Raw genomic sequence first — 27506 nt, forward strand, 5'->3', positions numbered from 1 at the left:
GCTCAAAGACGTTCAATCAACCGCCATAGGTTATGAACTATAAACACTCAAATAATCCGAAATTATGTGAATATAACGATGAAATCCGCCGGTAAAGTAAAACTTTTCAATGAAATATTTATAGAAAAATTAAAGAACTTTAAATTAACAAATTTAAATATAATAACGAACGTGTATTTTACTTCATGATCAGTCCCAAGTTTCTAGCGATAACTGTAAAAAGCTTTGAAAGCTTTAATTAGTGCTTGATTATGTAATTATTTATGTCCATATTTTTGACAGTTCACTAAACATATGGGTGGAATTGTTTACTCCTGACCTACCAGTTGGTTGCATGCACCTGCCACGCACAGATCCTTTTACCGCCCCTAGCCCGGGGCTGACACACCACCGATCTCTTTCGCATCCCTTCAAAATGACAGGGACAGACGCATCCCGGGGTCGATCCTTCGAAAGATAATCCCAACCGGGGATCAGCATCCAGGACGCTTCTGCGTGAATTTTTACGCCGACTTTTTGAATATTCATAAAGCATTACGCTGGAAAAATACTTTAATTTATTTGCAGCTTTCGACTCGGTGTGCTTTTATGGAGGATGAGCTTTCGAGGCGGCGAAATTAAGCGTCCGCCGCAAAAGCTTTTCGTATTGTGCTATATTTTTTTCTTTTTATTTATTTAAGACGCGGTATTTTTTTCTTTTTTTTCCTGAAAAAATCTTTTACGACTCTTCTCTGTCTTTGAGCTTTTATTCGTCTTTAAACATTTACGCTGTGCTATTATTGCCGTTATTATTTAATGAACTCTTCAAAAAATGATGAAGAATTATGCTGATAGATTGAAGTTTGAAATTTTTTTATTAAGCTGTCAATATATTTCTATAAAATGTAACTTTGTATTTTATATTTTTAATTCTACTGACATTGTTGTTATTATAACTGTTACATAATTTACATTAATGATAGTATATAGATAAAATGCATTAAGAACAATGAATATTGAGAAAAGCTTGATTAAAACTATCGTAAAACATGTCTTACTAACGAAGCTATTAATGAACTTCGTGATCACCTATTTTGATCTCATTGAGTTGAAGACATTGACCGTTACAACTTCTTATAATTAATCATTATTATGGCTTTATATTATTAATATATTTTTTTGTTTAAAAACTGTATTATTTTATCTTCCATTCTATCCGTGAGCTTAATTTATTGACTTATGTATTCTGATTCTGACCACGTGAAGTAATAATTTGAAGATGATAATAAAGATTATTATTTTTTGTTAATATATTCCATATCTTGTCTTAGAACAAAAAAAAGGGAAAGTTGGACAAAGCAAGGTCTGTGTACTTGTCAATTATAAATTTATGTTAATTTTTGTTTGGATATCAATAATTAGTAGTACGAAGCATTTTTATTTACAACATTAGATTTATCATTTTAAAGGGCAGTAAGTAATTTTAATAATTATTCAAAATAACTTTCAGTTTTATGATTTAAATTTGATTCAATGAGCCAATAACGAACTAAACTCTCTATGTCTCTTCATCAGTAGGCAAATACATCTATTTTATTAGAGCAAAAAAATTAATAAGGATTTTCATATTATAATTACTGATTTTCATATTAAACACCATAAGGTATATTGAATTTTAATAATATCTTTACTCTTCACGTTGATGCAAATAATACACAAGATAATTTGCCAGTACCTTATATATCTAGGCAAAATTTAATATTCTATTTTTTTATGTGATTATTTACAATATGAAGTCTCACTTTTTGTTCTAAATTAATGTTTTATTATTTATTTTTAAATAAATTATTATTTTTATTTATTAATTTCTTGTACGTATTTTTAATTTAAGTTTACATTATAAATAAAAAATAAAAAAACGTAAGTTTCTTTTAAAAAACTTTAATTTATTATACACGGGGGCTTCGAATGGCTTACAAAAAAGTTTAAATTAATCTTTCATACAATAATAATAACTCATATATATAATATATTTATATTTCATATATAAGGAAAACTCTTTTATACATGCATTTCCCTTACGGCTTATCTATTATTAACATTTTTTATCTTATTAAATTTTATATGCAAAAATATTACTAATCTTTTTCATACACAATAATCATTATCAATATATAATAATAACACGGCCTTAAATCTATCAACGTATGTTCAATATGTGTTCGAAACGAACATAATGAGATATAAATTAAAACATACATACAGAGGGCTTTCTAAATTAACTTCAATTATATAAAATAAATATATTTGTACGCGTACATTTATTATAATAATTTTATATACGCATACATATATACATATGTGGGTATTTTTAATCATTACAGATTATTCATAGAAAGTCGCTGTATATGTATATAATAATTAAATTAAGGTTAAAATGACTTAGATGGACAAAAACATTGAGCATTAGGAATACCACACATTTGTTCAACAGTGCGTGATATATATGTTTTATAATATAATAATATTTTATAAAAATGCATTTTATATAATATGTATATTAGAAAAAAAACAATGCAAAAAGGAAGATCTAACGTTCTTGTCCATTATTATTGGCCTTTGGTACTGTTTATTAAGTAAATAAATCGATTTAATAACTAACACATTTTGATATAATGAAGCCAAATTATTTAAGTTTTTCGGTAACTATTAAATTGTGAACGTTTCGATGTTATATATAGAAAAATACGTTTAATATATATATTATATTAAATTTGTGCATATTCACTTCCTTTTTGTTTGTATGTGTTTTGTGTGTACGTGTTCATCATAAAGGTGTGTCATTTGGCTGTAGCAATACCACATCATATATTATAATAATAGTAAAAAAATTCAATAAATCATTATACCAAACAAAACCATGGATTCAATGAAATAACAAGATAATATGTATATACAAGATATTTTTTTATTAAACTGTCAATTAAGTCAAAAAATAATAATAATGAAAATATTAAAATAATATACAAAACGGATTAATAATTACACGATGATATATATATTTTTTACACATGCTGGTTAAAAAATTCTACGATATTTCGTAACTTTATATATTCACAATCTACTCACGATAATAACAAATACACGACTTCGCATCGAAAAATATGCAAGGTTAACTTTTAATCGTTTTTTTGTATTTTTTAATTAATTTTTATTCTTGTATATATATCGTCAATTTGTATATATTTTCGTTTCGTTTTTATCGTCGTCATATATAAAAAATATGAAATCACTTCTATTCGTTTAAAATTTAACGTTGCACACTCGTCAAAAACGAAGACTGTGTACACAATAAGTTTAAGTCAATCTATGCGACCCATCCTATTTATACACAACTCAGCTCTTCTTAAACAACAATTGAACTTTTCAGACTTAAATTAATACATTTATAGACACCCCTGTATGAATAACAATATACGTGATGTTTAAAAAAATCATACAATACCAAAAATTACAAAAAAAAACTGCGACGGTAACAATATATTATGTTAAACACTTATTAAACCGTTACCGTTTTAATAACGTACACATATCATATATGTATATGCAAACACATATATGAATATATATATACCTATATATATTTTACAATTTGACAAGATTTGATTATTCATTATCAGTTCTGTGAATACAATTTATACATTGTTTAATAATATTCATATATTAAATATATATTTTCAGAAAAAAATATCGTACAACAGTGCCAAATCTAATAACATGCAGAACATCAATATTTATCCCATGCGATTTATATTATTATTAATTTTATACACATTATACAATTTATATTATAACATAATTTTTCGTCGATGTTCTTCGATTTGTATTATTTTTTAATTATTAATCATCAAAAGGCAAATACAAATCAAGCACTGTACTAAACGGCAGTCTTATGGAATGAAACAGAAACGTTTAAACACCAATCAACAACAAACAGTGCTTGAATACAAAATACAAAAAAACTAATATTTGCGCATGGGACTTATTAATAGACATTTATAAACATCAAAGCATATCTTATAATTTATTTTTTCATCATCAAAAACTACTTTTTACCATCATCGCCATCATCATATTAAAAATTAAAAAACAATACATATAAATTAATTTTGGTCGGGTATTTATCTTTTAAACGAAATAGAAAGTGTATGTGTGTATGTTTTATTATATTATGTTTTTATCAGATTTATTGACATATATGTATGAAAAACACCGTTGAACGTAATTGATTGGCATAATTATTACTTTTTTCCTATCATACCATTATATAATATAAATGTGTACTTGTATCGTATTTTATATTTACAAAAGAGTATAAATTACATATTTACAGAATATATAATATATATATACATATATAATATTCGTTCACCCTTAAATTTTCCATATAAATTATATAATATTCACACATCTAACACATATAATTTAATATGTAATTAACAGAGACATATCTCTTTTTTATTATGTTTGTGTATTTTTATTATTATTCTCTTTACATATTTTTCCATATATAGTATATGTATATAAATATAAAACAATAAAGAACGAAATCGCGATAGGTAATCGACAATACAACAAATTTCGAAATTGGACTGCGAAAAATAAGTAACAACATGAAAGCGTGCTTAATTCGGATTGATTTACTGTGCCAAAAGCGAAAAATAATTATTGTCAAGAGTTCGGTAAACCCTACAATAATAATATTTTTATAAACAATATTTATTGCATACATATTCTAAATATATATATATATGTATAAATATATGTTTTTTTCATTATGTAATTCTAAAAAGCAAAAATACGTTGAATAGAATGTCACTTTACAAAAGAACATCAAAACCGCGTTTATCCGAACATTTCATATATAAATATACATTGCCATATAAAATACGTTCGGACAAGAGGAACGAAATTCGTTAATGATCACTTAATACTGCGACTTTATATTTTTTTTTCATTTTTTCTATTTACTTATTTACTCGTTTTTTAACTATTGAAACAGAAGTTATCTTTATATACGATTTAAGGCCGTAATTTTTATGCACACAAATCCACAGTTAAAAAAACATCACCGTCAAGCCGATAAAAATATATATATATATGTTTATATTATACTTTCGCCATGTAAAAAACTGCTCTATGTCCATTATATAACCATCACACACGTACTACGATTTTTCCACATGTCTTAAAAAAGTATACATTTAAAAAAGTTATCTAAACACATATGTATTTACATATATATGTTTCAATATATTTTTTAAACATTTCGTTACAAACTAACATGCTCACCTTACGCGATTTAAATAATTTTGTCGATAAATCTTTGGGTGTATAATATAAAAGTGCAGTTAATTAACACCGGCGCTTTAAACCGAGTCGGTTAAAATATAACCGCGATAATAAAAATAGACGTGTGTTTGTGTGTAAGTGTATTATTTTTAATATTGAAAATATACTATTATTTAAAGCATAAAAAAATATGTGTGTTAACTAATCTTCTCGTATATTAAAATATGACATGAAAAAATGCTCATCTATACAAAAATCTGACGCAGACGTTCAATTGATTTTTTTAAACAGGAACCCAAAATTAAATGAGATCGGAACGTCATGTGCCATTTTATATTTATATATAAAAAATAAGAGGTTCGACGGCAATAATTAACTTAAATAAACCTATATATTGTATTGTGTGATATGTGGCTATTTTGAATTATTTTTAAGTATATATACGTATATATTCGTAAATAGGCATATTTTAAAAGGTGTTGTAAGCACATTTAATAGCACACTCATTATTGTATTTTTAATAATAATATATATATTTATATATTATAATACAAACTCTAGCGAAAAGCGATTGTGCAAATTGTAAATATTTTTACCCCATACTGGTGCGTTCAATCAGGGATTTTTATATAACGAAAAAAATATATATATGAGGCGAGATGTATATTTATAATCTTATGTAAGCGACTAACAATATCGATCTACAGAAACTATATATTAAAAAAAACTAGCATAATTTATCTCTGGTGACGGATTATAGACGGATGATCGAATCACACTGGACGATGAGAAAGCTTTTATTTGTTGGTAAATATGAAAGCTAATTTGTTTGTTTTTTTATATAGATATATTTATAATAAAAATGGTGCTGCTTATTGCGTTTTGTTTATGTCAATATTTTGCTCGAATTGGGGGACTATATTTGGTCACCAGATAAGTTGATTCACAGCCCGATTTTGTTAAAGTCTCTGGAACGACTAAATCGTTTCAACATAACCAGACGTCGGACATTTAAATGAAATGATCATATGCCGATATTCGGACCATGGAAGTCATACATTTAAATCGGTTATGTGACCAGTTTGATGGAAAATGTCCGATGTCTAAACATAACATATGAACAATACAATAATAATAATAATAATATAATGATAATATAGTTTTTTTTTCAATAATTTGTTGTATTATTTTTTTAAACATACACGTAATACAAATCTTAACATCGCTGATTAGCCCACCCTTCTATAGTATAAGTCTACCGAAAAAAAATATTTTTTGTACAAAAAAATCCAAAGTTTTCGCGATCGATTTGGATCTAGGCACTCTAACGTGGCAAAACGATACAAATGTGACACACAACCGGCCGAGAGATTTTGTTTTTAATTCTTTTATATGACTTTTCCGGCGCCCTCTCGGCACCGCTCTCTGAGATCATATGGAAATTTAATAAAAAAAAACGCGTCCAGTTTAACACAGGAGTGACTAAACACATAGATAAATAATAATAGTCCAACTTTACAAATATATATATATATGTATGTATGTACAATAATACAGTTAGGGGCGCGGGTCTGTGACGCCACTACGCCTAGCGAATTAACGAAGCTCCTCTCGCCGTTTAACAGTCTTTTCAAGGGTCCAATAACATGTCACCCCACGCATGTTGGTGGCCGAACTCGGACAACATGTCCGTCACGTCGGGGGTACAGGAGAACTCGAAGTGCGATCCAGAACTCGAACTGGTCGTTTCTAAGGCGTCTATGTCGTTGAACACATCCACGTCGTACGAGTCGTAGTATTCCGTGAGTAGGTCCGTGATGCTGGGCAAGGGGTGGCCGTCTTTAAGACTGCACGAACCCAACGACACATCCATGCATATCGTCTGGTTGTCGTCGTAGAACGAAGCAGATTCTGGCGAGTCTGGGGCCGCGCACGAAGGACTACATGGTACTTTGGCTGCCGCGCTAGGTGGTGGTGGCGCATAGGGCGCCGGAGGAGGTGACTCCCTTCTGCTCTGGTTGTTATTCGTGTCATTTCTGTTCTTGAAGGTGGGCGAAGATCTTTTCAGTTTCTTAGGCGCGAGAGGGAGCTTGGGCACGGGTTTCGCCTTTTTCTTCCTGGGACGGTATTTGTAGCCGGGGAACTGCTGTTGGTGTAGCTCTCTGAGTCTTTCGGCTTCATCGTGGTAAGGCTGCTTCTCCTTTTCACTGAGCGTTTTCCAGCGCTTGCCTAAGCGCTTGGAAATCTCAGCGTTGTGCATGTCCGGCGTCTGTTCGCAAATCTTCTTCCTTTCGATTTGCGACCACACCATGAAGGCGTTCATTGGTCGCTTTATATGGTTCGGATTGTTCTTCTTAGTCTGCAACAATAAAAAAATACCATTTTAATAATCTGTAAGTACGACCACAGCCAAGTGAATGAGGCGTAATTGTTTAACTATGTTAAGTGTTAGCATATTCTAAGTGAAGCTAGTAATTATACATAAAAATAAAAAATCCCTCTAGATACACATATATTAAAAATTCTTGTGGGGGTTTCAACCACCTCTACAATTTTTTCAGGCCATTCAAACAAACGAAAAAGAGATCAACCCATCTCGAAAGTGGGGCTTAATTAATAATGAAAGAGAGATCAGACGCGCGCTGAATATAACATGCTACTCATGCTACATTACTATTGTTCTTCAACTCTCGGTTACCGATCGCCAGAGTGATCACCTAGACCGTTTTTATTTTAATATATAATAATATATATTAAAATGTCATAAAATGTATTGTGTTACCAGATCTCAAGTCTATTTCTATTTAAAATAAAATAACTGGTTTCAATAAATATTTTAAAAGTCGTCATTAAATATAAAGTAATGTTAAATTATTCCTAGATGCGACACAAAGTAAGTTATTTCTTCAACTTTATGTAAAAAATTCTCAGTAGATTAATAACTATTGAATGGAAATAATTACAGACAAATAATTTAATTGCTATGAAATAAAATCTGTGATTGCATGTTTGGTAAGTACGTTGCTTATATTCTGTAAGAACTTTATTGATATTTGATATACATGTATAGCTCGGGGCGACCTGTCGGGCCCCGTTCAGGAGATATTATAATAAAATAGCTTTCGATCAAATCGTGATCATCCTTATTTTTTTTTTAGGAAAAGCTATATATAAAGGAATGACAATGCATCATTATTAGTCCAGATGCCACCCCAAGGAGCAGTGGACAGTGTTGCGTTCAAAGTGCGAAATTTACGCCTCGTCCTACAACAACCCATTATTTTCAAGGCTAGTCGTACTTTATCTCGGTTGTGGCGATATCCTACGCGTGTTAGTGCTATCCGTAAATAAAGACACATGTTGGCCGCAAAGGTACGTACTACGTACGTGTGCACAATTTATTACGGAAAACGCCAATAAACGTGTCCTTTGGTTGGTTTGCCACGCGTATAGAGAGGTACACATTTATAAATAATGTTATCGCTTCCTGTACGTTCTCAGAGACTTGAGAATTTTTTTTAAAACGCAATGAAAAAATCTATCGAATGGTTGAAATCTCAGCAGTTCGATGGAAGCGCAAAGATCGAACTCGGAAGAGCAAATATCGCCGAGAGCACCGGCAATCGCAGTGTACATAACCCCCTTGGAGACAATTCGATTTGCAGAAGAACCACTTTGGATGGTGTAAAAAAGCATCGATAACCCGACGTACGGAATCCATTACAGACGGAGTGGAAAGCGGGACCGAGTTGAAGTAGCAGAAGGAGGAATGATAATAAAGATGGAGAATAATAATAAAAAAAGAAGCAAACAGACCGTTTGGTGACGTGGCCAAACCGAGTCAGGAAGCGAACCAGTCGCCCTTGCTTGCTCGGCTAATGGCCGTTCGTGAGTTGGTTGTTGGCGGAGATTAGCGCCAAATTGAAATTTATCAATCTCCTTTGACGACTGCCATTAGGCCTTTTATGTCGCGGGTTTTAGATCGCGCGGATGCATTAATCATTCTGGTCGATCGTCGTCGGTTACGATGAAGAACGACACGAGACCTTCGAAACTTTAAGAAAACAGATGTGAATCATCGATAGAAAGACTCATAATGTCTATGCAAAATGATCAATAAAGTAATCTTTGGAGTAAGATCTATAAAAAATAAACGTGTCTATCTATTTAAATGTACTTTTATTATAAAATATACTGTTGTGCTACCATAAATTAAAAAAAATCAACATAATAAATTATATATGCTAGTATAAAAAAATATACGCGTCGCACGTAGCCGTAAAAAATAATATAAAAATTAAAAAAAAATATTTTGATAATTTTACTAAAATTAAAAATTTTATGAGCCTTAAAATCTCAGCTTTGAATAAATACTGTTTATTCCATTTACTATTATATTCAATTATCATGATCATTATCAATTTCCATACGCACATTCCTCTTTGATTCCATCGTGCATAATCTTTGTATGCATACATAGGTAATATATACATTGATTAAGATTCAAATTAATGCTGCAAACTGTTTCGCCGTGATTGTTTTGTGGTAATTGCTAGAGTCGCTTTAGAGTCGTGCGTCGCTTGCATGCCAAACAGTGGAAAACTTTTTCGAATGAAATCATATACTACATACATCCATGCATGCATAAGTTAATAAGATGTTTATGTGCTTCATTCGTCCGGTAGATTGGCAATTAACGAAAAAAAATAACCTTGATGAGATGTCCATAAATAAATAGAAAGCTAATGTATGACTAACAAAACGAACAGCAATCGTGATCGTGAATAGTTTTTGCACTTCCCGTTCAAACAAATTCAGCATCTATAATATTGATATTCAACCATTTAGTTGCAGTCAATTAAAAATTAAAATAAAAAAATATGTTTAAATTTAATCTACATAGTAAATTTAAAGAAATATTATAAAAAGGATATGAACATTTATCGCCTTCAAGACGGTGGAAGAGTATCATTAATGGGATAATAATAACGAGGAATATTTGCGATCAAATCAATTTATAGATTCAAAAAATGCTGTCAATCGCAGCATTTTTTGCAGAAGTCGTCAGCAGAAGTTATTATGCTATTGAGCAAAGGAACACCGTTAGTTGTGAAGACATTAATTAAGGCATATTAACGCATTTAACCCTTTAAACGCCATCGACTTTTTTGTGAGTCACTTGTTATTTTTTTCACGCGTCAGTATCTCTTTCTAAAAATAAATATGATATACTTAATTCACTGATAAATTAAGCAAGCACAATCTTTAATAATCAAAAAAATTGTGAATAAGTCGGTAACTTGTTTAAAAAAATTAACTTGTGATGAGTGTGTTTTTCCGATATGCTTTTTTGCTTATCAAAAGCCAAAATAATGTATGTAAATGAGAGCGTTTCACTTAATCCATATTATTTAATTAAAGAGGGCGAAGAAAGAAGTTTCGGTATTCAATCAGGCAATGCTCAGGCCATTGTTTCAGATTAATCGCCGGTATCAGTTTTTTTCATCTCCCCTCTCACACACCATAACGTTATTCTTATTCGGTCGGGCGCAGCTCATCAACACCATTAATCATCATCAGAGTTCCTAGCACGCGAAGGACGCCACCGTCGACCAAACACGAAGGACTGGAATCGTTACCGATTGTGCCGCATGCCGGCGTTTCGAGTAACCTTGCTCACATTTTCCAACTACCACAAGATCTCGAACGATATTCTCCTATCCATATGCCCGCTTAGCTTCCACATCCTTAATACTCATGCGTCGACACACTCGTGTGTCATGCATATCAATCGAGCGTTGACAGCTTTGCATACGGGTATAATTTTTATTTTAAAAAACGCAGCACACGCGCCCTTGTGCGCCAGCATGAGCAGCAATTATGGACACTGAACGTATCTGCTAGCTTCAATGCCAACCGCTACGATCGAAACGTGGTGGTGGTACTTACTACATTCGACGAATTTGAAAGGAGTTAATTAGTTCGCTTGTATGTTTCTGTCCGGTAGTACACACTACACTGTATAGCTGCTGCACTTGATTTATGACCGAGCCAATGCCGACAGACCTAGCAGCTACCGGCTAATTTCTTTAGATTACGATCTGGTAAATGCTGATTAGGATTCGTTTTAGCGTGGTGTAATACATCAGCTGGTTGACAAGCGATTATCTGACGCTAGCAGCTCGTGATGTTTAGCACTTCGTATAAATCGTATAAAATCATCACACACCAGATTTCTAAATCATATAATAACAGTCTTATGCGATATATGTTGTTATGCAGTGATACTTAAATGATGGTCAGAAGACAAATGAAAACAAATGTAAAAAAAAATCTTTAAATATTTTTATATTGAACATTAAGTTTGTATTAAAAGTAAACACGTTGTTGATAAAAAAAGTACAGCTGTAGCCATTGAAAGTTTTATAGGCAATATTTCCCGAATTCTATTATTAAAATGTATTCCTTCCTTAAATGCATCTGTGATAATAATTTACAATATATTTTAACTTTTAAATTCTCCTCAGTTGCACGTTAGCCTCTTATGTAAAGATAAACCCAAAATCATGGAGATCTAAACAAATGTCGATGACCCAAAATCATGAAAATTTAAACAAAGATCTAAACAAATGTCGATCACGGTAAAATCTAAAATAATAGCATATCTCGAAGAAAGGGTTTTAATTCTAAATATAACGTGAAGTGGGGCTTAGTGGTTCTGCTATTCGAAAATTTATAAGAAAATATCGGGAAACAGGAATTCTAGAGAGGGTGCAAAGGGGTGGTCGGAAGCGTAAGACGTCTGCTCGAGAAGACAGCAGAATAAAGGATATCATAAAAAAATATCGATTCAAAACTGCTGCCGAAATACAAACAGAATTGCAATCTACTTCAAACTCGAATATTTCCGCAGTGAATAGAGGTTTGGTTGAAGCTTGATTTAAAGCGCGAAACCCAGCAAAGAAACACTATTTTCTGAGAAAATGAAAAAGAATCGCCTTGAATAGGCTAAATCTCATCGCCATTGTACTGTCGAAGATTGGAGAAGAGTGGCTTTCTCTGACGTATCAAAATTTGATCTGTTTGAGAATACAAGATTTTTAAAAATAAATGTGAAATTACGGCAAAATATATTTTTTAATATGTTATTAAAGTTTTATTTGCAAGCTTTTAATTTTTAATTGTCCTCGATATTGCTTTCTATGAATAAAAAAGAAAATTTAACTTAAAATAAAAAATAATATGAATAAAAAAAAATTAATAAAAAATAAAATTTTCTATGAATAAAATCAAAAATATAAATAAAAAAGGTCGCGCGCACGTGTTGAGTTGAAGGCTCGCCATTATGCACTTACTGGGACGATAAAAAAAATATACGTTTCCCAGAATTGACGCAATATTATATTTCTAATTTTACAATACCCGTATTTTTTCAACAGTATTAACAGTTGACAGTTAAAATTATCAATTATAAATTCAAAAACGTGTAAAAAATACAGCAAAGTTGATAAAATAATCAAAATACGTATAAGGATCGCCATGTCAACTTTCAATTGGCCACAGCTGTATGTAAAAGATACTGTGCAACCTTTCTTTTATTAAGTGAAAAAAGAGAATTTTAAGCTGCACGGCTAGATAAAATTATATTTTAAAAGAAATGTTTTGTGAGTGTTATTTCTCTTGACTTTTATGTACACATTACAATTTTAATGATCTTTTTTTAAATTCTGTATGAATCGTCCAAAAAGCGTGTCATACTTACGACACGAACGGCTCATTAAGCATACACACAGCTGACGAGCGTATCGTCATATTATTTGAAGAAACGGAAGTCGTTAAATATTAAATTACGACCATTGATTCAAGGACAGTATGAGAAACTATATCAATGTTCATCATAAATGATTTTTAAGTTATAATTCAGTGGACATTTTACAGAACCAAAAACTTTTATCAGAGCGCTTTGCCTATATGTCGTATACACGCACTTCCTAGAAATTGGCTACTCACCAATTATTCCGAATCGGATGTAAGCGTTCACTCCATCAACTCCCCATAAAAGCTCGCTGATAATAATTGCGTTATACGTTTATTTTTTTACGACACCAGGTGTCCTCTCTTAGGACTATTAGCGGAATTGTCTTTCCAAAGCAGTCCGCATAGACAGGGGGATGTTTGTGCGACCAATAAAAAGAGCATCTGGTAAATGTAGCGGAATTGAACGCGGTTAATCCCGCCGCATGCTCTGAACTTAATAGCCTTCGGGATGATGCTGCTCTCCCAAATGGTCCTGGAAGAGGCGTATTATAATAACGATATTCTTTCTTGTAATGTGGCGTGATGATTCGGATGTATGTGTATGTGTGTGCGTTTTGCTTCCTCCTTGTAATTATTCCGGCCGTGTCCTTGCTCTTCCAGGGGCCACAAATCACCGCCACGTGGTGCCGGCGAAGGCTTTCTACATGGCCATTCGGCCTCTGGGCCTCTGGACATAAATCTAGCCGGAGACAGGTCTCCCGGCTACTCGGCCACGGACAATAACAGGAAAATAAAATAAAACATTATACTAATTTAGGCTTGCCGGCCAAGGGATGGGCAATTTGGTCGTTCATTACATAGTGAAGTGTTTTTACCACTTACCATAAGCACGAAGGCATTTGCTGTTAATTATGAGATTAATTTTATTTGTATTAATAAATACAGAGGTCACTTGCGAATCAGAAAAATAATTTGTATTCAACAAAATTGTATGAAGCAATGTGAAATTTATAACAATAAATATCGTCTATCGTTGAGGAACTTAACATATCACATGTGACATAATCAGAGGACATTTCTTTAATATTTTAATATTTCTTATACATTTTATAAAATAATCATTCTGACGCACTTACATTATGAAAGCTTTCATTGGACTGACTCGTGAGGCTAACTATTTTATTGCCACTCAGCACCACAATCATAACATTCAGCACTCGAGTGCAAACGCTAATTGAATCATAAGTCTGTTAATATTATTAGCATCATATTTATATATTATCAAGGTCAAGATGCACCGTTGACATTTTCCGTATTGCTAGAAGATGAGCGCTTGTTGACACACTCAAACCCACACACCTTTTATTATTGTATAACCGATGTATCAATCAAATTCACCCACTGCGTTAATTACAAACGAGCTTGATGGCTATTTGAATCACTGGAATATGGAATAGCGTCTCCTACAAGTCATCAAGAAGGCGCATGAAAAGAGCATTTTGTACTCATTGATGAGATTTGATTGAATCGCTCGCATATTCGATATTTTTACGAAGTGCATCATTATTGAATCAATTACTGGACCCGACTTTTTTTTATACTCTTATAAACATACGTATGCCTATGAAATTAATTCATAGTATGTTAGGGCTGCCAAAACTATTACGAGACAAGAAATAATGTTCATTCGCATCTTGATAAGTGGATAGGGACAGGATCGCCGTGACACAGTTGCGCAAGTTTGTACACTTAGTTTATAGTATAGTTGTATATGCGCGTGCATAGGTACTTGTTTAAAATACAGCCGATTGTTTATAAAAGCTCGACTCAAAAATAACTTGTTGGCGTTTCAGACCAGCAACGAGTTATCGTAAATATTTACTGCATCAATCAAAAGCGCATTGTTCGCTTTGACTGCAACACGACTTTGGCTCACAGAAAGCACACTCGTATGCAAAGATTGTAAATAAATATACGTATACGCGAAAGGGTTCATTCGAAATGTTTCCAATGTTTAATTGCATCAAAATCTGACTCTGATAACGATATTTATGTACACGGTAGTACATTAACATTTCTATTACCATTATGAATAATATATAACGCCAACCTCTCTTATTTATTCCCAACATTTACTCACAATATGGTAATTTTAAGTGTCACAATATGGTAATGATATTCTTTGTGTTTTTAAATGTTCCGTGTTGTGAGATTTTTAAGGAGTAATTGAATCGCGGATTTGTATTAGCAATAATTCTAATAAACTGAGCTATAAAGTATACACTCAGTATACACTTGTTTACAAACTAAATACAAGGTCATTTAATACATATAAAATGGGAAAAGGTTTGATTTGCTGATTTCGTTAAATACACGTAATATAAAAAATCTAACCGCAAATTTTGTATGGGTACCTAGTCCCCTACAGCGTAGTATTCCTATAACGAACTCCCAATCTTTACGCTATATGGGGTTCGACTGTATTTATAATTTAAATAGTTAAACTCAAGTAGCTAGAAGATCATATTAAGACTGTATCTAAATTCATTTACTAAAGAGTAGAGTCTCCAATTACTCGAACCATTAACTACTCGAGTATCAAATAATCAAATTCGTGCACATATAAATAAATAAATAAAATACTTAGTATGTTAATTTTTACAATTATTTTAACTTCACGAACATACTTTTTAAAAACAATAATGCAAAAAGTGTCTCGAATTTAATATTACTGCTAACCTTTGGTTTTATTATTCCCGTTATGGAAAAAACCCTTTCCGTTGCTGTTGATGTTGGTCTTATTGTCATTAACGCGTTGGATAAGGCTTCTAATTTATATCTGTTCGCTTTTTATAGATATAAAATTTTTTGAACTCTCTTTTTATGTTCTCTTCTTTCATTCCCTTCTCTGCTTTTCTCTTATTTCCTTCGACTATTGACAAAATAGCATTTTGTAATTCTTCTTGAATAGATTTTTTTTCTTAACAATATACAATATTCTACTCCTTCTGATTAATGCGAAGAATTTAAATCTATATCCTTCGAAGATGTATTTGGGTGAATCCCTTTCACTCTAGAGCTAAACGGTTCGCAAAGAACTGACTTTACTTTAAATGCCTTTAAAACACACAATTTTTTTGATTTATATTTTAAGCTGAGGGATCAGTATAAACAATTTACAACACTTTACGCTACAACTGCATAGTCATAAAATCTAAAAAAAATTTTTGTTGATTTTTCATATTGTTCATTGCCATAAATTAGATAAGTCGGGACTGTCGAACAGAAAACACAAAAGAAATTTCTCCGTCGTACCCACTAACATAGCCGACGACCGGAACTATGCAACTATGGAACTATGAAAAAATTATACCTGATAGTAACCGCTCTAACTCGGGACTTCGGGCATAAACGCCAAATAAAAGCAAGACGCTAACCTTTACCGGACCGAGTTAAAGTTATTTTTGTTTCTGAAATATTTCAAAATTTTTTAATTTCGAGTATTAATCGAGTAATTATCAAAATACTCGATTATCAAGTACTTGAAAAATAGACAAAAATACTCGAGTATCGAGTACTCGATTACTCGAATTGGAGACTCTACTAAAGAGCAAAATTTTTTCGAATTTATTGCAAATTTAACAATGGCGCTTTTATAAGCAGCCCCTATAATTAATATTTAGACTAGATTTAAATATGTCATTGTGATTTTAAATTATTTATATAAACGATAATACATAAAATAATATTTAATTTGATTTGCGTACGTACAATTAAGAATAATTTTTTTTAATATTAAATACCTAATTGTAATAAATAGTTAATTAATATTTTTTAATTTTAAGGCAAATAAACTTTGAAAAACTGAAAACTCGACTTTTAAAAAAAATTACTTGCTTATATAATTAGATATTAATTTATATAGTAAACTCAAATACTATCAATAATAATCTTGTTTTAGAATGGCACTAAATACCTTTGTATTATAGATGAGCTATTCTTGCACTAAGCCCTTGATATATTCTGATCGCCAAAAACAATAAAAATCTACGCCAAACAAAAATACTAACAAATCAAACGACCCACTCCGAATAACCCATATAATCCCTTTTCCTGGTTTGGATGGTAGTTTTATTCAAAGCGCCACGATGCGTTCCAAATGCTCACATGTTGTAAATCTTACCACCCGCGGTTAATCGAAATGGACGTTTCTTGTTTTATCAGATGCATTTGAGAAGACCGACTCACACACACCACACTTTAACCATTATTCATAGTAGAAAAAATAAATATTCCAAAGTACATCATCACTACGTGATTGGAGTGCATCATCGTCAAAGTCTCTATATATACCTTATGTTATATATATCACGAGCAGCTCGACTTATCTTAAGTACACATTTCATAATGACGATGCGTGACTTTGTGCATGCCCTGTGTGTATTATGTTATATAATATAATAGCATAAAGCGATTATAATAACGCTCGTCGTGCGCTTTTTTCACAGCTTTAAAATATGTACATACCTAACGTTGCGGTGAGCGTGCGTAATGTGGATATTTAATTTTTTACTAAAGGTTTACGCGTTAGATAATGACTGAGTCGAATCTGCATCTGGCCAGCAGCGTAATGGCCAAACTAAATCACTGACCTTATCTCCTTTAACTGCCGCTGCTGCTGCACCCAGTGTTGTGGCAGTTTATTAGCATTAACCTTCGAATTAAGCGAGGAACTGCAATCGTTCGATTGCAAAATGTATATAATGACCGGGTTCGTCGCGCGTTGACGCAATGCGATTCGCCATGTTATTAAAAAAATGAAAATGTGCAACACAACGAGGCACGACATTCGCTCTTACAATAATTGCCTCACGTGGGGAAGTTTTTCATGAACATTTATTAAAAAATATTATAGAAAATATTTAACGGCGCGTTTAAAAGTAGCCTTTCACACATCAATATGACGCATCGAACTCAAGGAAGTATAAGAGAGGATTCATCTAATTATGGCCATAACACACTTTGCGTGAGATTGTCTCTATATATGTAATCATGAATAATAAGAGAATTTTGTTAATAATGCATTTAATAACATAACAATCTTGGCTATTAAATTATTTTTATACTTTTATACAATCAACTATTTGTATTACTGACATTTAAACTCCAGTGACTCAAAAGCAATCTAAAACACTCAATACGTAAATTGGGTTAATTAAAAAATACATTAAATCAAAGATCAGCAGAAATCATCAAGCGCCTTGAACTTTATTGATAGATAATTAAAAAAATCGAGCTAACGTTTCGTAAAACAAATCAAATGGAAATAACAACGAACAGTTAATTCCGATGACCTTTACGTCTTTTGTATAACCATCATTCAGTTTCGTGAATGAGATTTAACGCATTCTCTAACGTGATTTAACACATTAAAGATATTTTTTATTGGCTTTGAACAAATCGATATATCATACTCGTTTTGCATGTTTTACCATAATATAACTTGGATAATAATGCGGTGCTGCATTGCATTGATTTAATTATTAGTGAACGCGAAAGGAAACGCGTATTAGGTTCAAGGTTGAATTTAAAAAAGAAAAAGAAAATTTATAAATATACAATCAACTTAAAAGATGATTATTTTATATTTAGATTATAAATAATCTTAAAAAACCATTTTAAAAAGCTTGTGTAAATCGCGTCATAAATAATTTATATGTTTGGTATAAAATACACAGCCATAATGTAATGTATATCATATAATATACGTACAAATTGATTGCGTTAATTATATACCTGAAGACGTAAATTAGTCGTGTCACCTGGTAGGTGGAAACGTACCAGTGAGCCTATTTCATAAATATATTTATATCTTTAAACGTAAACGTTATGTGCAATAAATAATTTTAATCGTATATATATCTTGTTATTATAATATATAGCATCTATCAGATAAAGTAATATTTTTTAATGAATTGACATGAAGGTTATATCTCATCGGATGATCGATAAGTGTAATCGATTTTATATTTTAATTTTATTATAATAAAATAATTTCGAAATGATCTTTTGCAGTCGCTGTATAACGACACAGTTAATAATGATTAATACTAACCATAAAACGAGCTCCTTTTGATCGCTTGTCAAGAGTGACAGATTTTCATAGCTAATGCGTTATCCCACGCGCTCTATAAGCGTCTCTCTAGTTTATCATTCGGAATAATGCAAATAGATCATAGGTTCACATTTTTTTTACAACTTCCGTGACCCTAAAATTACTTCCATATAGTGGTCTTTCAAAGTTACACATTTGACATATAAAGATTGAAAGGGACAGTCACTTTGAGTTAGATTAATTTTGATATATTATCAGAATGACTTTGCAGCTGTTTTCATATTCATATAATTTTATAAAAATGTCATTTGATGGACAGCCATGGAAAAATTTGATCGATTTGAGGACAAAACAAGCTCTACTTGTTGTTTAGTATTGAAAATATTCTCAAAAATTATTTGTCAAATAACAGTTACGTTTTGTTAATCGATACAAAATCGTCAAAATCAACAGGAAAAACTTTGGATTGCAATCAGAGAGAAAGTTGCATAGAAGACATTGAATTTAATGCTTAAAATTAATATTGATTTTACAATTTATATTTTTTATAATTGCTGAATTTTTATTCGCAATTTATGAACTGCGTTATAAACTTACTTTTGTAAGTTAAATTTGTTCATCTAAAATATATGTACAATACAAAATAACTCCTAGCGATGCAGATTATATAATACAATGTTATAAACTGCTGCTTTGAACCAAATTATATTTTTTTTATTAGTGAAAGAGAGTAAAAATAGTAATTAATTAAAAGTTTTCGTTACTCAGATATCGGAAACCGCTGAAATATATCGTTCTATTTTATAATTGTGTATCTGATAGGCCAAACTTATGATTAAACATTTGAGAAGTACGGAAACAGTATATTATTCTGAATCGGCCAAGGTGTGAACAATTTGTTATACAACGCAAAAAATTCACTAAGCGAACATTTTGTCCGAACGTAACTTTTTAGTATGGTTAACCCAACGCTCGGACAAAATGATCGTGTATCACATTTAGACCGTCAAAAATATATCGAGCATTTTCGTTTGATTTTTTTCTTACGAATTGTTTTTAGCAAGGGCAATTAACTCGCATTTGCATTTGCTACAAATCCGACGGTCGTTATTTTCAATTAAGATTTGCATCGTAACTGTGCAAATAACCTGAGTTTTTATCCGTTTAACGGCGGCCCGCAAACGACTCGAGATAATCAAACGGCAACAATGCAAATCGTTTTGATCGCTCGCTCAGCGAAACGCGAACATTTAGCTCCTCTTAGATTTATCTCAGAGATCGGTTCAACCTCTGAGAAAAGATCTATAAATAAAATATACATTGTCAATTTAGAACCGTGAAAAGTTGATTAAATTCTTGCGGGTCGTTTGCGACCCGCTGTGTTTTTCACGAGGATAAAATATAAAATGAAAAAATGAAGGAAGAAGCAAGCAGTGGTGGCTTCGAGGATCCCATTTTTCAGGTTTATCCCGGTTGATCCAACTTAAATTATATACTGTGTGTTTGGGGCGTAAGGGAGAATCGTGCGAAATTGGGTTGTTCTAACGTTTATCGTTCACGGCAACTTTCGTGTGTTTGCTCAAACACAAACAAACGTAAGCAAATATTATATTTCTGTTTATAGATTATTATTATAGTGTACGAACTCCTTATATAATGTTTGGGTTCTAGCGGTCTATATCTTAATATTAAATTTGCATTTTTGTACATTTTTATAATATTTAATATTTTTAGTAATGAAGAATTAAATCACATATTTATCTACAGTATTGTAACCAACGATCTTGATTTTATAAATCGAAACTTATATCATTATAATGCAATTTAGTATCAGTAATGATTAATATTTGCAAGGTCGTATCTATTTATGTATATGTAATATGACGTTTAATATTATTATATACATACATATACTACTACTTTAAAAATGTATTAGTTACTGATATGCATGTTAATACTATTTAAGAATTAGTTAAGACAGAGTGAGAGTTTAGTAGTGAATTATTCTTGTGCTAATTAAACTAATTGATTTTAATTGAAATTTTAACGATTTTATTAAATCAGTGGTGTGTGATTTTTTTTAATTGTTCTTAAATTTATTTGTTATCACTGGTCAATTAATTAGTTTTTTTCGTATTCATAGACATTTCAATAACCGCATGTCGCTAAATGGGCAATGGTTTTACGATGCTAAACCACACAGTACATCCACGACACACGCCAAAGTTTCCGAATTGATATTGATGTTAAAGGAGCAAACCCAGGTCCTGGCCAAACTTTGGATTCGGGTATTAACTAACTTGGTCGTGTTGTTTTTTGATGTCTGCCGACGTTTAACCGAAGACAAAATGGCGTCTGTGTGCGTCGGTAGGGTAAACTCTATCCCTTTTCTAGGGCTATATGTTATCTAGGCGGCCGCAAGTGTGTTATTATGATAGCCCGGCGGTCTGCCTTCTAGATTGCGATATGGGAAAGTTTCCGCAAAGTTTTTGGGCTCTGCGAACCGCAACACTGTTATAGGGAATAAACACAAATAGCAGATACATCCAATGAGCTTCTCAAACGGCATTATCGAAAACAAAATCAAAAGTACTCGACGCAATATCGAATTTCGTCTGAAATTTCGGTCGGTAGAAAAAAATATCGTTTCACGCGTATCTAGTTACCGACCACAAAAATTTCGAAAGATTGAGAAACTGCGGTGGAGTGGATCAACTGCGGCGGGCGGTCTTCCGCAAGAGTTAAGAGTAGATCGTGGCCAAGTTTTCTATGTTTTTTATGGTCAATCTTAAATTGTGGACGAGATAAAACATTGGCGGATTACCCCGCTTTATTGCCGATACATACGATTTTAATTTAATAGTTTAGTAATTTGATTTTCTTAACCGTAATGCAAAAAACTGTGATCATTTAAATACAATTCCTCTGTTAAATCTCTATATAAAACTTGTTGATTGATTTAAGTTAAAATTTGTATATTCACTCCTCGAATCCGTGCTTCTCATTTGTCAATTTTTGAACAAAAAACTTTAAATAATTTTAAAAGATTCTGACTTATGTTGAAGTGAAGCTGTCAAAGTCGACCGAAAAATAGTGAGCGTTAATAGTGAGTAATCTATTATAAAGTTTTCCCCTTTTGCTCCATTACGGCGGAGAAGTCTCGGCGAGCGTAGACATAAGCCGAATTTTCTGAACTCTCGTGAAGCTTGTTATTTTTCTTCTGGGGTCCGGTAATGGCTATGTGGGTCCCCGTGTTTGCGCCACCATATTTCGAGTAGAAAAAATTTAAATTTTAAATTCACATTGGACGTATTCAAATGATTCATATTTCTTGCTAAAGTTTACTTATATAATGCGGCTAAACCTCGAGAAACTATCAAAATTTGAGTTATGTAAGTTTGTGGAAGGCGCCGAGCACGAAACGAAATTTATTTTGATACGTTTAACCATGTATATAATATAATAATATAATACATACAATATCAAGTTGAAAGTTTTGGGTTGGAAGTGGTGTGGCGATTAAGACGTGAAGGATCGAACGGATGTCCGATCGGCGTTATAGTCAGTCGTTAATAGCTCATGTATCCCAAACATGAACGTCTTTATACAATGTTGCATAAAATAAATTTAATATAGAGAGATAATACTATAATATTTTTTTAAAATGATATCGTGAAGAGAGTAGTTGAATAAATGTTTGGAAGCAGTTAAAATAATTTTTAATCTGTCGGAAATAAGTGTAAATATATTATAATTCAGAAAAAATTGTTCTTTAAAATCGATTAAATTTGTTTATAACAAAAATTTAAAACATTTTAAAATTTGATCAGATTCTTACTAAATATTTGCAAAAATAAAGCATATTTTTAATTGTGAATGTTTGATTCTTGATCACAGTAAAAATAATAAATGAGTATTAGTATAATATTTAAGTAGTTATAGTCATACAAATATGTCATTATCTGAATTCTCTAGTAATATGTCAGTAAATAATAATCTATCATAAAAAATATATTAATAATTCTTAGAGGCGGCCGGGGATTCGAAACGAATTAGGCAGCCGCGCCCGCGGGCACTGAGTTTTCCGCGCGAAATTTTCTCACCCGGGGCAGGCGGCCCTGGATGAATTTTTAATTTAAGACGAAGCGAAGAAATTTAAATTTAACCCCCGGAGGCGCGGTCGTCGGGGCCACTTTTCGACTGTGAGCAATTCCGGCGGCAAATGTGACGCGAGAAATTGAATTAGGGAAGTGAGAGAAAAAAGGGACCCGGCCCTGTGATGATGAGGCGGAAGAAAAACTCGTAATGATATGTAGGCGGACTGATGAAAAAGTAAAACTTTTTTTTCTATACATACATTATTTTATGTGCATAATATATTAGACGGGACGAAGTAATCATTTCACTGAGATCAAAATGAAAACGAGAAAGATAATAAAAAGCGGTTTATTCATGAGTGAATCAGTGTTCTATATTATTTTAATATTATATTAGGGATACTTTTAAATGCGCTTATTAATATCAATATTATTCTCAACCAGATTAACCATGAATAAGAAACGTAGCAGTAGCAGTATTTAAAGTAACGTAGTAATCTTCTCACTATGATGATAAATAAAAATAGGACAGATAACAAAAAGCTCTTTTATCATATACAAACTTGTGTTGTGTTATATTTTATTAGGAACTTTTTAGATCATTATTATTATCGTCAAATTAAGCGAATAAATCGATAATTTACCACAGGTTTTCATTGGAGCTATTAAATTTTAGACACCACTATATCACAACGTATTATTTAATGCATAACATATCCAAAAATTAGATATATTATTAAGTTTTGAAAGCCTCTTATTTTTAATGAAAAAATTTATAAATACAACAGAACTTCAGATTGCGCGTAATTTGATTAACGAGTGTTTCGAAATACGAGTAAAAAAATGACTTGATAAACGAGCAATGTCTTACAATACGACCATTGCATCACTTTCTCACCAACTGAGCTAATGATTCTTTTCGACAGTTGATGATTATTCTTGCAGTGAAAACACAGCTTTTGGAAAATAGTTTTCTACCCAAAGTATTGTTCCTTATTCCTCCCAACACCATATCATTACTCCAGCCCATGTATCAGCAGGTCATTTCAAACGTAAAAAAGCTTTACACTAAACAACTATTTTAGCGATGCTTAGAATTGACAAAAGGAACAAATCTTACCTTCAGAGACTTTTGAAAAAATCATTTCCTCATCATGAGTTACCTCAAGATCATCGATAAAACATGGGGTGGGATTACCAAAAGAACCCACAATTCTGATTGGAGAAAACGGTGGCTTAATTGTGTTGGCGGTGACTCTGAACGGGAACTGCTAATTGGCATTGAAATTGTGTCCTTTAGAAAGAACATGGGACTGGAGGTGAAATAAGATGATATTCAAAAGTTGATGGGTGAATCATAGATCTGCATCGCGAGCAATAGCACGAGACTACAGAGGAGAATTTAAAAACTCTTTATTTTAAATGAGATTAAGGATAGTAAAACATGCAAAATTTCATGGAACAGCACCACTAGAGTAATTCTGTAGCAGTGCAATCAATGGATCTATTCAATGACAATGCAATGATCACATTATAGACAAATTCTCAAAAGAGGCAAAATCAAGAATCACTGGATAGGTTCTCAATAAATGTTATATGAAAAGATAAATATTTATTTGAGCTATCAGTGATATGCAGCAGTGATTCTAATATAAATAATTAATAAATTTAATTATTTTATACTGTATTTAAATAATAAGAATCAGAAGCCTGTCTGATATCTATAAACGCAGCGGTGCAGTACATTTTGTCCTCAAATGATTGCTGATTTTTTTTATAATTATATGAACTTGCTCTATAGTCCCGTGGTGATTTTTATATCCAAATTGGTGATCCGAAATATTTTTTTTCTTCGATTAATTATATAAATAATAGAATTCGAATATTTTCGTAACAATTTTCCGAAGTCGTTTCCCTGGTTTTGGTATCATTATTACACAACATATTAGAAAATTTTTAATTAGGTTATTAAAAAGTTATTATTAATAATATATGTATGTATGTTGTACAGGGCCTAACAGCGTAAAAAATACTATCTATGATCATTGATCATTCGAAGGTCAGGACTTCCGGTTAATTAGACTGTTTTATTATATCTGGGCGTTTATTTTAAACCCAATTTCTGAATGTAAATAACCCATAAAAACATATATAGATTTGTATCGAAACATGGGCGCACTTAAAAGTAGCTAATTTCAATTCAATTTAATTTAAAAAAAATGATAATATATAAAAACGTTTATTTATTTTTTGATAGATCAAAAAAAAAGGTTCGTGTATCTTAATAGATCGTTATCAAATAATAAAATTAGATTGTTAATCGATACAATTGACCGGAAATAATGATACATGAAAGGCTTCCGACCGTTGATAGTTCATTAATAACGCTAAAAAAATATGATGTCTATAATATTAATTTACTCGACTAATTGATATTAATTTTCTTATCCAGTGATATTAAAAATACATATTATGAAATTATAAAAAAATATATTATTATGCTGTGCGCAAAAAAGCTAGTTAAAAAGAAATATCGTGCATTTTTTTAACTGGCACGTAAGCCGAATTCTAAATAAAACAATACCCGAAGCGTTCAAGGTTTATAAGCCGACAAGAAATCCTTGACTGTATATATCTCTTCCGTATGACAATAATCGGACATTTGCATGAAAAAATATCAACGGAGCTGAATAATATCAACAGGTCTTAAAATATTATATACATTACACACAACGGAACCATAGCAGCGGTCGGCGTAATTATGAAATTATTTACAGCGCGCGGAAACGACTCGGTCGAGCCATTTGCATCTCAATTAGTCGAAAGAAGAAGTTAAACACAGCGATGCTAAGGCATTATCATGAATAAATTAGGTTAGTGCTACGTGACGCGGATATGTATCAAATATGTGATATTGTTCATACGCGCCGCTAATTAGGCATTTTGGGCATTTCGCTATTCGCGCGTCTCTTGTGAAAAGCCCGACGCGAGGCGAAATCCCATTATGAATTTAATTACGCGAGTGTTATGTCGGAACGTAACGTTGTTTTGCTCTTTGGCGTGTTCTTAACGTTGTGCATAATTGCTTGAGTATTATCTGTGCTGAACAACTAAAAATATCTAAGGAAGATTCAGCACATTTTGAAAATAGGTACAATAAATGGGGGTTTATAATTATATTGCTTGAATAGTCATTTTTTATGTATTGCATATGGTTGACATTCACATATTATGAACATTAGAGCAATTTTAGTTTGGTTTATGAGATAAAAGTTCAAAAATACTACGATCTGATTCGACTCACTGATAAGTTTTTATCATACTGATGATGTTGTGAAGTAGAATTTACCTGAAACAATAAAAAAAATATATGAAATACTATTTTTTTTAATTTACATAATATGAAATGAGAATATACATTACACAAGTAAAGAGCGAGTGAAATAATAAATATATTATAAATATTAAAATAAATAAATAAATATGTCTACATGTGTGCAATTATATAAAATACAACAATATTATTTTCACGCACTATTAACAATTATGTAAATAATAAACAATCTGTCAATATACCATACAACATTATTATTCATAAATATGCATATATGATTATATTAATACTTTTTGATTTAATTATGTATTATATATTATAATATCTAATGTCAAAATAGCAAGATATTCGAGTTACTTTTAAATGCGCTATTACTCGGAAAAATACAAAATGTATCAATAAAGCTCTTAAACTTACTTCCAAGTAACTAAAGAAACTATCATTTTTACTAACATTCTACAAAGTTATTGGTTGTATTTTTAGTATGAAAGAGTAACGACTATTGTAGTTTTTATATATACCTATATTAACTGCTATTCCATTTCCGTTTCGCTAAAATCGGAAACTTTGAACCGAATTTCCGTTTTCAGTCCTCGGTTATGATAGCGGACGCGATTAAAGCGTTTTAACTGCGGTCGCGCTAGAGAGTGCATAAAGTCAAACTTTGAACTTTTAATTCGGAACAAGTTAAAGTCCGAAACGGAAGTGCTCGGAACACGGTCGTTGGCCACAGGTAAACTTACCTTGTTCCGATGACGTAGTTAAAACTTGCGCTGCTCGTGGGGGGGTTGAACTCAGACGGGCTTGAATTTTTCCCGGAAGACAAACATGAAATATATTTTTGCCTTCCCTAAACGGGAGCGGATTAAAA

At 31.7% G+C, this 27506-nt stretch overlaps 1 protein-coding gene across 1 annotated transcript in view; it reads right to left on the minus strand.

The window, feature by feature from the left end:
• Nucleotides 1-4985: 4985 nt before the first annotated feature.
• The window catches only part of LOC148226204 (uncharacterized), a 94676-nt gene continuing 72155 nt past the window's right edge, over nucleotides 4986-27506 (minus strand). Inside the window, exon 2 of the mRNA XM_088203256.1 lies at nucleotides 4986-7690. Coding sequence (XP_088059382.1) covers nucleotides 6962-7690 — 729 coding nt within the window. The 3' untranslated portion in view covers nucleotides 4986-6961. The remainder of the gene's footprint in view (nucleotides 7691-27506) is intronic.

The sequence above is a fragment of the Plectrocnemia conspersa genome, unplaced genomic scaffold, assembly GCF_051122295.1.
Source record: "Plectrocnemia conspersa isolate PC_06_02 unplaced genomic scaffold, ASM5112229v1 ptg000014l, whole genome shotgun sequence".
NCBI classification, from domain to species: domain Eukaryota; kingdom Metazoa; phylum Arthropoda; class Insecta; order Trichoptera; family Polycentropodidae; genus Plectrocnemia; species Plectrocnemia conspersa.